Below are 14,784 nucleotides of genomic sequence, written 5' to 3' on the forward strand. Positions count from 1 at the left end.
TGAGAAGAGGTCCAGCAAGCGCCACGAGCCATTGCATCGGCAACCGGAGGTCAGCAACCAGCGACCGGTGCCGTTCGGACTGAAGCAATTCCACCCACGGCCAACTCCCGTACGGATACCCAGCAACGTTATCGCGATACCTTTCGATGCTCTACATGAGCACGACCGCTGCGGTACATGGATGGGCGCGAGAGAGCTCTCAGCCAGAGACAGATCTTCGCTTGGGCTGCCCTGGCCCTGGGCCCTGGCCTGGTCGTAGCCCAGCAATGATGGATGATGCTGGGACGCCCCTCCACCCTCCTGGTCCCCTCCTCCCCAATGTGTCGTGGTGGAGTTGCCTAGTCTCCAGCGATTTTTATCAACTGGCAACGAGAGAGCCAACGCAGCAAAGCATGGGTCACACTCTTGCGAGAGCCGCATCGACGCTTGCATCTCGAACCAAAAGTCAAGAGAACCACCCCATTGTGCATTTTTTCCCCCAGTGCCCGTTTCTCCCTCTCTCTCTGTGTGTTTGTACACTGCTCATTCGGCGGCTTTCTTTCCATCTCTCCAGCAAGCAGCAGCAGAGCGACAGCAAGTGCATAAGCCAGCAGGTCGATTCCACCTCTCTGGCTCAACCGTCTCCTCTCGATCCCCTCCGAGTCTTGTTTCTCCTCTCGTCTCGTCTCTAGTCTTTTTTGTTCCGGTTGTAAGTCCAAAGTACCTTTAGTCCCCTCACCACTCGCTTGTCGGTCCCTCATTTCCTGCCGCAGCGGCTGCCATTGCCGCCGCAGCTTGTTATTACTTCCTACACTGCAACTACACGACTCCAGTGCGGTCGTTGTCATGTCCCCATGTATGATCTAATGTACCTTTACATATGTTGTTGATGTTGGCCCTGGATTGGACTCCTGTTGCTGGAACACCCCTCCACCCCCTCCCCCTGCCCCCGCACTAGTTGATCGAACGAAGCCAGACGAAGGAGAAAAAAAAGGCACCCTTTTTTTTTCTGCAGTAATAAAGCAGACACATGTCTCTCTGTCCATGGTTTTGATGATTTTCCTGCAACCCAAGAGCGGAAGAAGCCCTGGATACGTAGCTTAACTTACAGCACCACCCACACCCACCACGTCCACGTCCACACACACACAACGCACAACACACACACACATTCACCAGTACAACACATCAACCACCCCTTCCACCGACTTTCTTCATCTTGTCCCTCCATACCTCATCAGGCTCTTACTTCTCCCAGCCGGGAACCACGAAAGCAACTCGACGTCTGGTCCCGATCCCCCGTTCTCTTCTACTCTCTTTGAGCAACCATACATACTCGAACCCACCCAGGATTTCTGCCCTACGCCTTACATTACAACCCCCAAGACCGCTCTGGCGTGTGGTGCGTAGAAGTGCGCTTGCGAACCCCCCCCGGCCATCCTCAACCACAAATTCCTCGTTCGCCTCGCCGTTGGGCTCGATTGCATCCCGAACCCGCCTGGATCTTGATCCCGTCGTCTGGAAACGAGCTATTCTTCGGTTGCTTCACTTTCTTTTCCTTCTTCGTTCTGAGACAACTTCGATCTCGGCCCCCTGCGCTTCGGTCAAGCCCGTTTCCGCATCTTGGAACCCTGCACGTCTTGAACAGAGAACCACCACATCTAATATTCCTCAACCCATTGGGAAACTCGGCAAACATGGGAGGCTTCTACATGCAGTACCTTGAGAGTAAGTGATCAATTGACTTTGCTGGACGCATCGTTGGAACCCAATTCTTCCCTGAACCTCGTTCCCATCATCAATTGTCCGTATAAGTGGGGCCGGGACGTGATGAGCCTGGGGAACTGGGTCAGATCGAGTGTGTCTACCCCTGCATCCTGTCAAGGCGGGAATGACACGCGTTTTCCTGGACTCTGACGTTTGCGTAACGAGTCGGGACGTGGCCATGTGCCCCGTCATCGGTGTGAGATCATGGTTGCGGCTCTCAAGAAGAACGACCAGGGCAATGCACCGGGGGATGTTGGGCTGGGCTCAAATGCGGTTCGCCTTGTATGACGGGGAAGGCTTCTATGCCGCTCCGCTGGGACGCCATCATGATCAAATCTGGCATACTCGCAGGAACCAGGGGCTAATCGATGCGATTTAGGTCTTTGCCGACGACGTGGTTGGGTGGATCCTTCGTATGAGTGCTACCGCGACCACAGCGGCTACACGTGCCTGGTTCTCGTCAACGGACGAGAGTACCAGACGGACTTGGCCTACGAGTCGGATTCGTTGGCGCAGGAGAACGCTGCCATGCGCGCCTTCATGGTGTGCCGCAACTTCTCCGTCAACGGCGGCATGCTTGCACGCAACGGCATTGTCCAGGGGTTGCCCGCCACCGAGACGAGCACCAGCCGCCGATCAAAGAAGAGCAGCCGTCATACGTCGTCCAGCCATGGCTCGCGGGATAGCCACAGGCGTAGCGGGCACCACTCCAGCAGCTCCTCTACGGCTTCCTTCGACTGAGTGGACAGCGCTTCTGCATGATGGTGTGGCGGCTGAAGCCAGCGCCAGCCTATGACGAGCGGCATCAAAGGATCCCGACCCGTCTTGCACAGAACATACGGCATGGAAACCCAATGAAGTTGGGATTTGGACCGAGATCGGTCAGGAAAGAAAAAAAAAAGGTTCCAAGAACTGGGCCAACAGAGTGGGAAAAGCGAAGCATACCTTTGCATCTGCAACGACCTCATGACGACTTTATGACTTAGATTACGGCTTCTACGCGCGGCACCTCTGATTTCAGTTTCACATCTTTGCGATTTCTCTCATAACCGGGCGGGCTTCTTGAACCTCTTTTCCCCGGATACAGCCATTGGGCTAGGCTTTCGTCTTTCCGGCTTGTCCAGAGGCTATACGCATTTCTTTCCAAGACGTTTCTGATGACCCAGCGCTTTCGCTGGGATTGTACAGTACCAGCCGAACGTTATTTCCCACCTTCGAACGGATTCATGCCCAGAGGCAACTCTGGGCCGACCGACTTTCATTTGGACTCCACGGAGGCTTTCGACCGTGGATACGGTTTCTCCTTTTGGACTCACGATTTGACATTACGCACAATGACAAAAGATTGCAACGAAAAAAGACCATGATGAGGTGGCTAGACTGTCTACTTTGGAACGCTCGCATTGTCGAGAAAGAGAGAGAGAGAGAGGATATTTGGAAGGAAAATTGCGAAAAAAGGGGAGAGGCAGAACTTTGAACGAGACAATGGGGCAGACGCTCCTTTTTTTACATTGCCTCAAAAGCAAAGCATTTTCGACTCTGCATTTGGAAAACAGCGCGGGACATTTTGATGGGATGCGGCATCGTCATATTTTGCACAGCTGTCTGCTGCTGGAACCGGATCACAGGAGATGATGGAGGACTTATTGGACAACGGGCGGATCTTGCTGGGGCGGATCTTGCTGCCCCCTGCGAGACGATGAGAGGATGGGGAGTGATGGAAGATTTCCTATCGGATGGGAACAGGATGCATCTTGCAACTCGAACATGTGTGGGAGACGGGGGATGGATGACGCGAACTGCTTCTGCGACGCCTTGCATCGCCTTACGATGATGATAATGACCACTGAAGATTCTTATGATAGTGATGATACGAAAGATATAAAAAAGAATGTATGCGTTCCAGCTACCTCGGTCTCGAAGTGTCATGACGTGCAGTTGAATCTAAGTACACACACGCGCGCTCTGATAGAGGGTGGTGATGATGTATCAGTTCACTTTGTTACCCCTTTTCTCATCGGAGCCCCTGAAACCGTTCAGTTCAGGTACGGTCGCGGGATGGATGGATGGAGTGGTGGTGGTGTGACCCGGATGACGCCGAACAGCCGGGTTTCGGGGACGCTGGGGGGATGCTTGAGGTGTGTGTATCCGTAGTGTAGGTGTAACCCGGAGCCGAGGTGGAGGAGGCAGGAGGAGCAGCAATGTGACGGAGGGATCGGGGAGTTGCGTGGGAGCGGAAAGCCACGGCGTTGTGTTCACTTCATGATTTATCACATGGGAATTCATGGTGAGAGGGTGGCAGTGGTGGGCGGTTATGTTATGTATGTACTCAGATTAAGATTACTCGGCTTTTTCCTGATGGACTGGATCGATGCAAGGGGGGCACGGGGGCGGGCGGGTTAGAAGAAAGGCTTCCCGTGGTTTGGTATGTTCTAGACATGGTCAGGTACACACTTTCTAGACATTTTTGTCTCTCGGTACGTCGGTAAGGGAGACGACGGTTGGGCAACGTGTCGTCTTCTTCTATATGTGATGGAAGAAGATGCGGCTGAATCAGAGGTTTTGGGGGGGCTTGTTTGATTTGGATGTCTGAGATGGGATGGCAGGTAAGTTTTTTTTTTTTTTTTCCCTTATATCCACGTGCCGAGGTGGTCTGTTTTTTTGCCCATGCCCATTGAGTTTGTCGATGCAGAGGTGATGGATGATTCGGACGATTTCCTCCTGATGCAGATGGAAAGGGAAGGGAAGGGACGGGAGTCCGTGTGCGCGTGCGTTGCTGGGATTGCGAATCTCGTAATCACGGGAGACCGGGGTTTATATTCTGGAGGTCCGATGTCGAGGATGACCATGGAGAAAATCAGGCGGTCGCGGTATTTTTAAATATACGGAGGCACAGAGGGCGATGGAATCCGGGCGGTCCCGGGATGTGGATGGCGGATTCCTGGAAGGGCTTGTGGCGTATGGATGGAGGTTGAACACGTACGTCACGTCGCATGTTGAGCGGCCCCTATTTTTTTCGAGTTTGAACAGCGCAATGGAGTGAGGCTTTTGGGGATGTTGGAAACGTTGAATGTGGCTTTGCGACTTGGGAATTGGACCCGTTTTGTTTTGAAGGGTCACGAGGAGGAAGGGGGGTTCCACTGGTGAGGCGTTGCGGCGAATGTTGGAGACTTGGAGTTGATTGAGTCCCAGTGGTTTGTTCTAATGATGGAAACTGGCGTGGTTGAACACCATCCAATCGGAGAGAAGAGAGGGCAAGGGAGGAAAGGGAGGGAGGGAGGATTGGCCTCGTAATGAGAAAATCTCCGTGGTTCGACACGAGGGTTTTTGGTTTGCCCGGATGTAACTGCGACTGCAACTGTTCGCTTTGAGGACTGGCGAACTTGTTCTGAGCAGAAAGCACACTAGATTGCTATTCTAGAACAAAAGAAGGCTGGATTTAGAGGCAACCAAGATCCCCGAGACTACGGTTGCGAGTTGAGTAGGGGCGAGGTCAGATGTTGGTCGGATGTAGGGAGGGACCCGGCTGGATGATCTTCGGCCGGGTACGGAGCGAGAGAGAGAAAGAGAGACCAGTCTGGCGGATTTACGCGCGGTCGATTTCGGAGGACGGCGGTTTTTTGATTTCTTGAGACTGTGACTTGCAAGAGTCTTGAGGTTCATCCAGACTCGCTGCGGGTGTCCAGTTCAAGCTTCATGCCTTCAAGCAAGGGGGGGCATTAACAATTTCGCCAGGGAAATTGGGGTCGCTGTCCTTGGGAGGAACCCGCTTTTGTGTCATCCGGCCATTTAGAGGTCGGAGGACCGAGGCGCCCGGGCCCAGAGGACGACGACGACGACGACGACGACGACCGAGTTCAGGGTGCAGCGTCCAGTGTTCAGTGGCCCTCAGCGCACAAGCCCCACCCTTGACAGCTGAGGGCATCGGGATTGGGTCATTGGATCACATGGGGGGACCACCATGGCGAATGGAGGATGGTGATTGGATGGGAGTGGGCATTGGCCATTTTTGGAGGGACGTACCTCGCCGTTGGTAGCAGTGTACCTCTGAAAAAGAGCAATCCGGCATCAGTCAGGTCAGCTCGTAAAGAAGATGCGCTCAACCATTTCGGAGGCTGACTGCAACGTGGGAGCATATGCTGAGTGATGATTGATACCGAACCTCGTAAACGTGCATTTGTTGCTCGTGTTGATTGGGACCGAACAGAAACCAAAGGGAAGAATGTGTCAGACAACTCGAGGCTTCCATAGCGCTCCTTACCGCGCAGTACCTTTAATAGTGGCACAAACGCGGCCGTTGGTGTAGCCGTTCCAGGGGTGCCAATGTCAAATTGTTGAGCTGACCTGAGGGGACGGGATGAGGCTTGGCCCCTTGCCTTGCCCTTGGCCCTTGAGCCTTGGGGGGGACCCCCGTGCTGTGCCTTTCCACTCACTGCCCCCAATTGATTGCCCCGGGCTGGCCTGGGCTCCTGATTGACAGCGGCATGAACCACCCGCTACCTGCTAGGCTCGAGGAGTCGATCGGGAGAGTCGAGACAGGAGGAGGAGGAGGAGGAGCAGGTACCTTGAGGCTTGGGGGAGGTAAGGCGATGTCGTGTCATTTTTGAAGGTCCAGGTGCCTCTCTCCCCTTTCCCATCTTATCCATCTCATCCCATCCCATCCTACCTTATCCTTTCCCATTCACCCATCCATCCAGGTCAAACTAAACCTCCCTCCTCCCACCTCGACCTGGCCTTGCCTTGCCTTGCCTTGCCTCACCACCACCTTACCTTACTTTATTCTTTGCGCTCGCTCTAGCAACTTCCTTAGCCTGCCGATCCACCACTCCTCAGTGTGTGAATTCACCAAACCCTCAATATACCCTCAAGAGGAAGGCACGCTCTTTGTACCAGCTTTATTAATTTTTTCTCACTACCCTCTCTCTCTTCTCTCCCGTCACTGGAGCCGTTCCTGAACAGACCATTCACTGCTGAGAAACTTCCACACCCTTTCCCAATTCGTACACTCGCTTGTTCCCCGCGCGCGCGCAACTCTAAAGGAAGCCCATCGCGTCTCCCTTTCCGCTTCTCACGAGAACCAAGTCAATCCTCACACACATAACCAAACAACTCCAAGATGAAGGGTAAGTCGCTCTCCCCAGCTTCTAGAAGCTCCCCCTCCACTCAACCCCCTGCCATGCTTTGACGGGCGCTTCTGCAACCCCAGATTGGCAGCTGCAGGATGGGGTAGTGACGATGCAGGACCTGGCTGACCTTCGCGCGCAACAGCCATTATTCTCGTCGGTGGCTTTGGCACTCGCCTCCGCCCTCTTGTACGCCTGCCTCCTCCTCCCAGCTCTTGAACGCGCGGCCTCCACGATATCGCCAGTTGCTTCAGCTGCGGACACTTAGCAGCAACGACCCAATACTGACTACAATGCCAGACCCTCACCCTCCCCAAGCCCCTCGTCGAGTTCGCCAACAAGCCCATGATCGAGCACCAGATCGAGGCCCTCGCCGCCGCAGGTGTCACCGATGTCGTCCTCGCCGTCAACTACCGCCCTGAGGTTATGGAGAAGCACTTGGCAGAGGTGGGACCCCCCAAACAACCTGACGCTCTCCCCCTTCCTATGTCGACCTGTGCTGACGAAAGCCCTCATCACAGTACGAGAAGAGGTTCGGCCTCAAGATCACCTTCTCCATCGAGACCGAGCCCCTCGATACCGCCGGCCCCCTGAAGCTCGCCGAGGAGATCCTCGCCAAGGACGACTCCCCCTTCTTCGTCCTCAACTCGGACGTCATCTGCGACTTCCCCTTCAAGGACCTCGCCGAGTTCCACAAGAACCACGGCGACGAGGGCACCATCGTCGTCACAAAGGTCGAGGAGCCCTCCAAGTACGGTGTCGTCGTCCACAAGCCCGGCCACGCCACCAAGATCGACCGCTTCGTCGAGAAGCCCGTCGAGTTCGTCGGCAACCGCATCAACGCCGGCATGTACATCCTCAACACCAGCGTCCTCAAGCGCATCGAGCTCCGCCCCACCTCCATCGAGAAGGAGACCTTCCCCGCCATCGTCCGCGACGGCCAGCTCCACAGCTTCGACCTCCCCGGCTTCTGGATGGACGTCGGCCAGCCCAAGGACTTCCTCACCGGAACCTGCCTCTACCTCACCTCCCTCACCAAGCAGGGCTCCAAGCTCCTCGCGCCCCCCTCCGAGCCCTACGTCCACGCCGGCAACGTCCTCATCGACCCCTCCGCCAAGATCGGCAAGAACTGCAAGATCGGCCCCAACGTCACCGTCGGCCCCAACGTCGTTATTGGCGACGGCTGCCGTCTGCAAAGGTGTGTGCTCCTGCCCGGCTCAAAGGTCAAGGACCACGCCTGGGTCAAGAGCACCATCGTCGGCTGGAACAGCACCGTCGGCAAGTGGGCTCGTCTGGAGAACGTCACCGTCCTCGGCGACGACGTGACCATCGGCGACGAGATCTACGTCAACGGCGGCAGCATTCTCCCCCACAAGAGCATCAAGGCCAACGTCGACATCCCCGCCATCATCATGTAAAACACCACCCTCTGGGACCAGAAAAAAACATTATACCAGGCCCTCGGATCATATCCCCGAGACGCCCCAGCAAAGCTCTTCATACTTCTTGCCTGCGCGCCTGTTCTTATCGACCTTCTAATTCCAAAGTCGCGATACGATTCACCACTCCACTCACGAGATTCTGTTACAGAAAGGGGGGCGGGGCGGAAACCAAACATTTCACATTTTTGGCTGGCGTCGGCAGGGAAATCCATTTGGCGAGCACGAAAAAAAGCACTTGGCTTTGCGAAATGTTGTTCATGATGTGTGTTTCTTTTCACACATACTCCTTTTTTCTTGTTATTTTTCTCTCCTTGGGAAGACCACGAATGCAGAGAGAAAACGGCGTCGAGGGATTGAAAACATCCGTGACGGAATTTTTTTCCCCCTTCGACCTGCCGTGGACGGAGGACCCGAATTGTGGGGGTTTCTCCCTCCCGAGACAGATGACAATAAAGACGATACCTGTGGACTCTTTTCCCGACCCCAGACCAGATGGCCGTGTTTACCGTGTTATGCGCCCCGTCATGCGAGTGTCGAACGACTGCCTCATGACCACGAACGAGTTACTTGGGTCACATTCTCATATTGGACGGAACCAACTGACTTCATAGTACTTTATAGGTATCTCTTTCCGAACCAAAAATACACACACCCCTTACATCAATCATCCCATCCCAGAGCCGCTTCTCTATTTTTTTTCTCTATAGATCCAATACTCCGTATAACCAAAAACAATCGTCTCCCGCAGAATAATATGTCTACTCTAGATTATCCCGCACCCAGCCCCTCGACATGTCGACGGCCTGCTCCCACTTCTTGAACATCTTCTGGTTCTTCTCGCGGTCCGGCGACGGGGTGAAGACCTTGCGGCCCGCCTGGTTGACGTTCTTGAGGTCCGCGAGCTCGTCCCAGACCCCCAGCGCCAGGCCGGCGGCGATGGCCGCGCCGAGGGCCGTCGTCTCGCGCATGGCCGGGCGGTCGACGCGGATCCCGCTGATATCGGCCTGGCTCTGCATGCACAGGTCCGAGTTGGAGAGGCCGCCGTCGACGGCGAGGGACTCGAGCGCGTGGCCCGAGTCCTTGGCCATGGCGTCCAGGATGGCCTTCGTCTGGTAGCACGTCGCCTCGAGGGTCGCGCGGGCGATGTGGCCCTTTTGGGTGTGCTGGGTTATTCCGACTGACCGGTGTTAGTAGGTGACTAAGACACGAATGAGGCGAGGCGAGCTTACAGAGGGTTCCCTTGGCGTCGTCGATCCAGTACGGCGCGAAGAGGCCGCTGAAGGCCGTCACGAAGACCACGCCGCCGTTGTCCGGCACGCTCTCGGCCAGCTCCGAGATGCGGGTCGAGTCCTCGACGAAGGAGAGGTTCTTGACCAAAAACTTAACGCCGGAGCCGGCCACCGCGACCGAGCCCTCGAGCGCGTACACGGGCTTGCGGCCCTTGCCGAAGTCGTAGGCAATCGTGGCGAGCAGGCCCGACTTGGAAATGACGGGCTCGTCGCCGACGTTGTACAAGAGGAAGCAGCCCGTTCCGTAGGTGTTCTTGGCCTGGCCCGGGGAGAAGCCGCACTGGCCGACTAGCGCCGAGGATTGATCGCCGAGGCAGCCCGCGATGGGGACGCCCTTGAGGACGCCGGTGGCGATCTTGCCGAAGGCGGTGGGGTCGGAGGAGGGGACGATCTTGGGGAGGATGATTTTGGACTTGTCGATGCCGAAGAAGGAGAGGAGCTCGTCGTCGTACTTGAGGGTGCGCAGGTTCATGAACATGGTGCGGGAGGCGTTGGTGGAGTCTGTTACGTGGACGGCGGAGTCGCCGAGGGACGCGCCGCCGTTGAGGCGGTAGATGAGCCAGGAGTCGACGGTGCCGAAGGCGAGGTAGCCCCCGTCGTAGGCCTCGCGGATGGACGGGACGTTATCGAGGAGCCAGCGGAGCTTGACGCTGGAGGGGTAGGTCGACAGGGGCAGGCCGCAGAGGTCCTGGAGCTTGTCGGCGCCCGGGCGGGAGCGCAGTTCGCGGACGAGGGAGGTGGTGCGGGTGTCGGGCCAGACGACGGCCCTGTGGAGGGGCTCGCCGGTGCGGGAGTCCCAGAGGACGGTCGTCTCGCGCTGGTTCGTGATGCCGACGCCGCGGATGTCGGAGGCGGAGTAGCCCTGCTCGGCGAACTTGGCCATGGCCTTTTCGATACACTCTTCGACCGAGGAGAGGAGTTCGAGGGGGTCGTGTTCGTGCCATCTGGAGGGTGTGTGTTAGCCGCGGTTCGGACACGACACGAGGACGGGTTGTGAGGACTTACCCCGAGTGAGGGTAGTGGTTCTCGAACTCGATCTGGTGCATCGCGACGGGGTCGCCCAGGCCGTTGAAGACGAGGAAGCGCGTCGACGTCGTGCCCTGGTCGATGCTGCCGACGAACCAGTGCTTCTGGAGTTCCTCCTCCGTCTCGGTGATGCCGGCCGGGAGGTGCTCGCCAGGGTCGGCGGCCACACGGGGGCGTTTGTGGTCTCTTTGCTCGGCCATTGTATGGTGGTTTCTTCTGCTGTGTCGAGTTGGTTGGTTGACAAGTTTTTTTTTTGGTGGGAAAACGAGTTTCGAAAGGAGGTCAAGAGGGATTAAAGCAAAAGCTGGGGAGGGCTTCGAATGGAGAAACTGGGGACGGGTATCACGCGCGTGCGATCAAATTGACAATGGGTATCCTAAAGCAAAAGACCGTGGGATCCGTGAGGATGTGGCGGGGCAAACGGGGACAAGTCGGGAATCGTGTGAAGACATGGGAAAATTACGATGGAGAACCGGGGGGCGAGGTGTGTGTGTGTGTCTTGGAGCTGGAAAACTACCTGGCTAAATATACCGTCGGCCGAGGCTGGCTAATAGCCGTTGGATGCGTGGCCCTCGCGGTCTGGATCTGGACGGGACGGAAGCTCTCGCGAGCACGAGTAGACGTTGAGTAAACTCGTGGGGCGTATACGGCCGCATTAGCCTTCAGGATCCCCAGGGTAAGGGTCTGCGTCTGGTTCCGCGGCGGCGGCGGCGTCGAATTTCGGACGGACAGCAGCCCTTGGTGGTGGTGTCGCGGCGGCGACGGCTTTACACCGACGTTCGGGATGATGTCAGAAGCGGGCGGGGGTGGCTGATTGGAGGAAGAATTGAGGGGTTTAAAGAGCTGTTGCGAATGCGTGCGACCGTCACAGCAGCCACGACTCAACGGCTGCTGCTGCTGTTTGGTGCGACGCCATTGTGCGGAAAGCTGCGTCGTCCTCCTCGGTGGCCTCGGTGAGAGGCTGCCGGGGTGGTTTCGACGGCATATTGAAACCGAATGGCTGGTTTGGGGGAGAATCCTGGGGAGTGAATGGGGGGCTGCTTTGGAGAGACGCATTGAATTGCTGGGCTTCCGCGATGGGAGTGGTCGGCGAGGGCGAATGTCTCTGGCGCAGCATTCCGAGATGCATTTTTTGGTGACATGGGCCCCTCGGGAAATTCGGGGTTGTGATACCGAGACCCACGATGTTCGCAGGGAGGGCCCTGCGTGGTGTTTTCACCGAGGTGAGCTCGGTGTGGTCACCACGGCCGTCTTCAATATCGTGACGAAGCAAGCGGTGTTGTTGAGCAATATCATGTTTAGGTGGATTTGACGACTACTTAAAGTGCAAGACTTGTCGTATTGTAGAATGTAAGTTATGTATCTCCCCCTTTTCTTGACTACCCCTGAATTGACACCGTGTAAGTCAGAGACTCTTCGCAACTCCACCACCGCAACTATCGTGACTTCAACCGCGACTTCAACCAACGTTGTTTTGCCAAATCCCCAGCCCTACCTCGATCAAATTTTACGCGTTGTTTACAAACTCGCTTAATATCTGTATTTCGAGGAAGGAGCAGCCCCTCATGAACCGGTCATCCCCGTCAGACTGGCCATGCGGCTGGTGAAGTTGCCTGCCCTTGAGGGCAATTTCAAAGCGTGGAAGAGACCGGCAGCTCACTTCCTGACTTTCAATTATCTTTTTTCTTCACGGTTCTCTTGGGCAGGTGAAGAATCTTCCTGAAAAACCTCACTCACACTCGCTCTTTCACAAACAAACAATCGAGCAAACATCGCATTGTTTGCAACCGCTCATTGAAGTGATCAGGTAAGTCATTCTACCATCGAAGATGGCGACAGTCAACTTTGTTTCCATCGTTTTCCCCGTCGTCTTTTTCGTCGTTACATTTTTTATTTTCTCCGTTCCTCGTCGGGGGGCCGAGTACAGCGCGAGAGACTCGGAATAGAGGCGGCAGAGGCTGACGGTCGAACAGGAACAGCAGCCTGACAATCGCTATGGTCCTGCCTCGCGCTCACAAGAGATCTGCCTCGGATCAGACTGGAACCATGCCGTTCCACAACAACAAGCAGAGCGGCGGCTCCCCCCGCTACGCCTTCCGCAACAAGGCCTCGTCCCAGGGCTTCTCGCCTCTCAAGTCGTCGTCGTCGGCGGGTCGCAAGGCCAAGGCCGTCAAGCTTCCCAAGCACGTTCCCCAGACCTGGAACACCAACGCCGACAAGGACGGCTCGGGTGACGACGAGGCTCCTGTCAAGGCCTTCACTCCTGCTTTGAAGCCGCTTCCCGTTGCTCCTGCTGAGCTGATGGAGCGTATCACCAGCGAGCCCCTTGCTCCTATCGCTGACGATGATGATAACGTCGAGTCGACCACCGCCCAGGCTTCGACCGTCTCTGAGCCTTCCGCTGAGAGATACATCACCTCGACTGCTACTGCTACTCCTGCCTCCGCGGCTACTGTCTCTATCGCTGGTGGCGCTGCTGCTCATGGCGCTGCTGCTCGTGCCTCCGCGTCTCTTGCGATCCCGGCTCCTGCCACTGGAATCGGTGCCGCCACGGATGGCTTTCCTCGTTACAGACGCCCTGCTCACATGGACGCTCCTATGCCTACTCCTCCCGATGAGCCCGCCCAGAACGCCAACGGTCCTCCTGCTATTAACCCTGTTGCTGGCCCTATCCTGAACTACTCCAATGTTCAGAGACAGCCCCTTACTCTGCCGCGCATCGCCAGAACCTACGACTACTGGACCCGTCTCACCCTTGACGGCGCCACCGTCGAGGCTCCCAAGCTCCCCGGCTGCGGCCCCTGGGAGATCCCCCTGCCTCCCAACATGGACACCCGCGTTCACGTCGACAACAACGCCAGCCTCGTCTTCCACTACCTCGGAGTCCACGTCACCTCCAAGCGCTACCCCCCTGTCATCAAGATCGACCTCTACCCCGCCCAGAGGATTCAGGAGACCGTCACCCCCTTCATCATCGAGGACCATGCCGCCTGCCGCTGGAGAGCCTGGAAGATCATCTTCGACTGGGCCGAGCAGCTCAAGATCCACGGCAGCGCCCCGGCGAACCCCCCTCTCGACATTCTCACCTTCATCCGCAACAGAGCCCACCAGACCGGTCGCTTGGCCAGGGACTCGGCTCTCAGAGCCATCGAGGGTCATCAGCAGAGTCCTATGTTCGGAGGCCTGGCCATCTGGCAGCTTCCCGCGCGCACCCATGTCGTGTACTACCCCAATGAGGCCGCCGCTGCGCGCCCCAACCCCGTTCGTCCCAACATCGCCCAGGGCCAGGCGGACAAGAAGCCCGCCCCTGCCAACAACGCCGGTGCCAACAACGCGCAGAAGAAGCCGGCCACCAAGAAGGCCGCTGCTCCCAAGGCTGCGGCTTCCAAGACCGTGGCTCCCAAGATCGAGCCTGGCACTGCTGGCGCCAAGCGCCAGGGACCTGTCATCAACATCTCGAGCGACTCCGAGGAGGAGGAGGAGGAGGAGCAGCCTCAGCCCAAGAAGCGTCGTCAGGCCAAGTGAGAACCAGAGCCGTTGAGGTTTTGGTCTGCTTCGCCATCGGGATCACGGATTATTGCTACAGATGGACTTGCAACGAATCATGAGAATACGAATGATGGGAACATGGCTGGTAAGACTCGGGCTTTTGTACAAGACGATGAATTTAGTCGAGAACTTGCCTTGGAATGCATTGGCCTTTGGACTTGAGTGGTAGGATGGAGGATATCCCGTGGACAGGTTTGGAGTTTTCAGAGTGTACTCATAGGAAAAGTTCTTTTGCTCTTGCCAACAATAGGGATGTTTCAGATGCTTTTCTTTGCTGCTGTCGCTTTTGATGTGATGGTCCATGTTGGCTGTTGAGACTTTCCTCGAGGATGCTTTGCCCAAAGACGTGACGAGAGGAAAAGCTCTTCATCATACAACCTATCATATGCTTACTTGGATTGAGCTGATTAATAGATTCGTGATTCTTGACCTATACATATAATCAGCATCAAATACAAACCAGAGGCTTTCCATGGTATGTCGATCCCGGCCCATCAATCCGTATCTTCACCTCATCCCGGCCGCCCTTGCCCAAAAGGACTGCCCGCCTACCGGTTCTCCTTCCTGCCGCGCAAATCTAAATGCATATTCATCTCCAGACCTCTCACT

General features: G+C 56.4%; 3 protein-coding genes across 3 annotated transcripts; 2 read left to right on the forward strand and 1 right to left on the reverse strand.

Moving 5' to 3' along the window:
* Positions 1-1,658: 1,658 nt before the first annotated feature.
* On the forward strand, positions 1,659-8,287 carry CkaCkLH20_06141 (mannose-1-phosphate guanyltransferase; the record flags this gene model as incomplete). The annotated part of the gene is made up of 4 exons (XM_038888858.1): positions 1,659-1,707; positions 2,126-2,340; positions 7,170-7,316; positions 7,391-8,287. 4 exons carry the CDS (start codon positions 1,659-1,661, stop codon positions 8,285-8,287), a joined length of 1,308 nt encoding a protein of 435 aa, XP_038745659.1.
* A 782-nt stretch (positions 8,288-9,069) lies between these two features.
* CkaCkLH20_06142 (glycerol kinase) lies at positions 9,070-10,826 on the reverse strand (the record flags this gene model as incomplete). The annotated part of the gene is made up of 3 exons (XM_038888859.1): positions 9,070-9,488; positions 9,541-10,544; positions 10,606-10,826. 3 exons carry the CDS (start codon positions 10,824-10,826, stop codon positions 9,070-9,072), a joined length of 1,644 nt encoding a protein of 547 aa, XP_038745660.1.
* Positions 10,827-12,621: 1,795 nt separating this feature from the next.
* On the forward strand, positions 12,622-14,151 carry CkaCkLH20_06143 (uncharacterized protein; the record flags this gene model as incomplete). Its single annotated transcript, XM_038888860.1, has 1 exon — positions 12,622-14,151. The coding sequence occupies one exon, from the start codon at positions 12,622-12,624 to the stop codon at positions 14,149-14,151; it is 1,530 nt and encodes a 509-aa protein (XP_038745661.1).
* Positions 14,152-14,784: the final 633 nt, after the last annotated feature.

The sequence above is a fragment of the Colletotrichum karsti genome (genome assembly GCF_011947395.1).
Source record: "Colletotrichum karsti strain CkLH20 chromosome Unknown Scaffold18, whole genome shotgun sequence".
NCBI lineage: Eukaryota > Fungi > Ascomycota > Sordariomycetes > Glomerellales > Glomerellaceae > Colletotrichum > Colletotrichum karsti.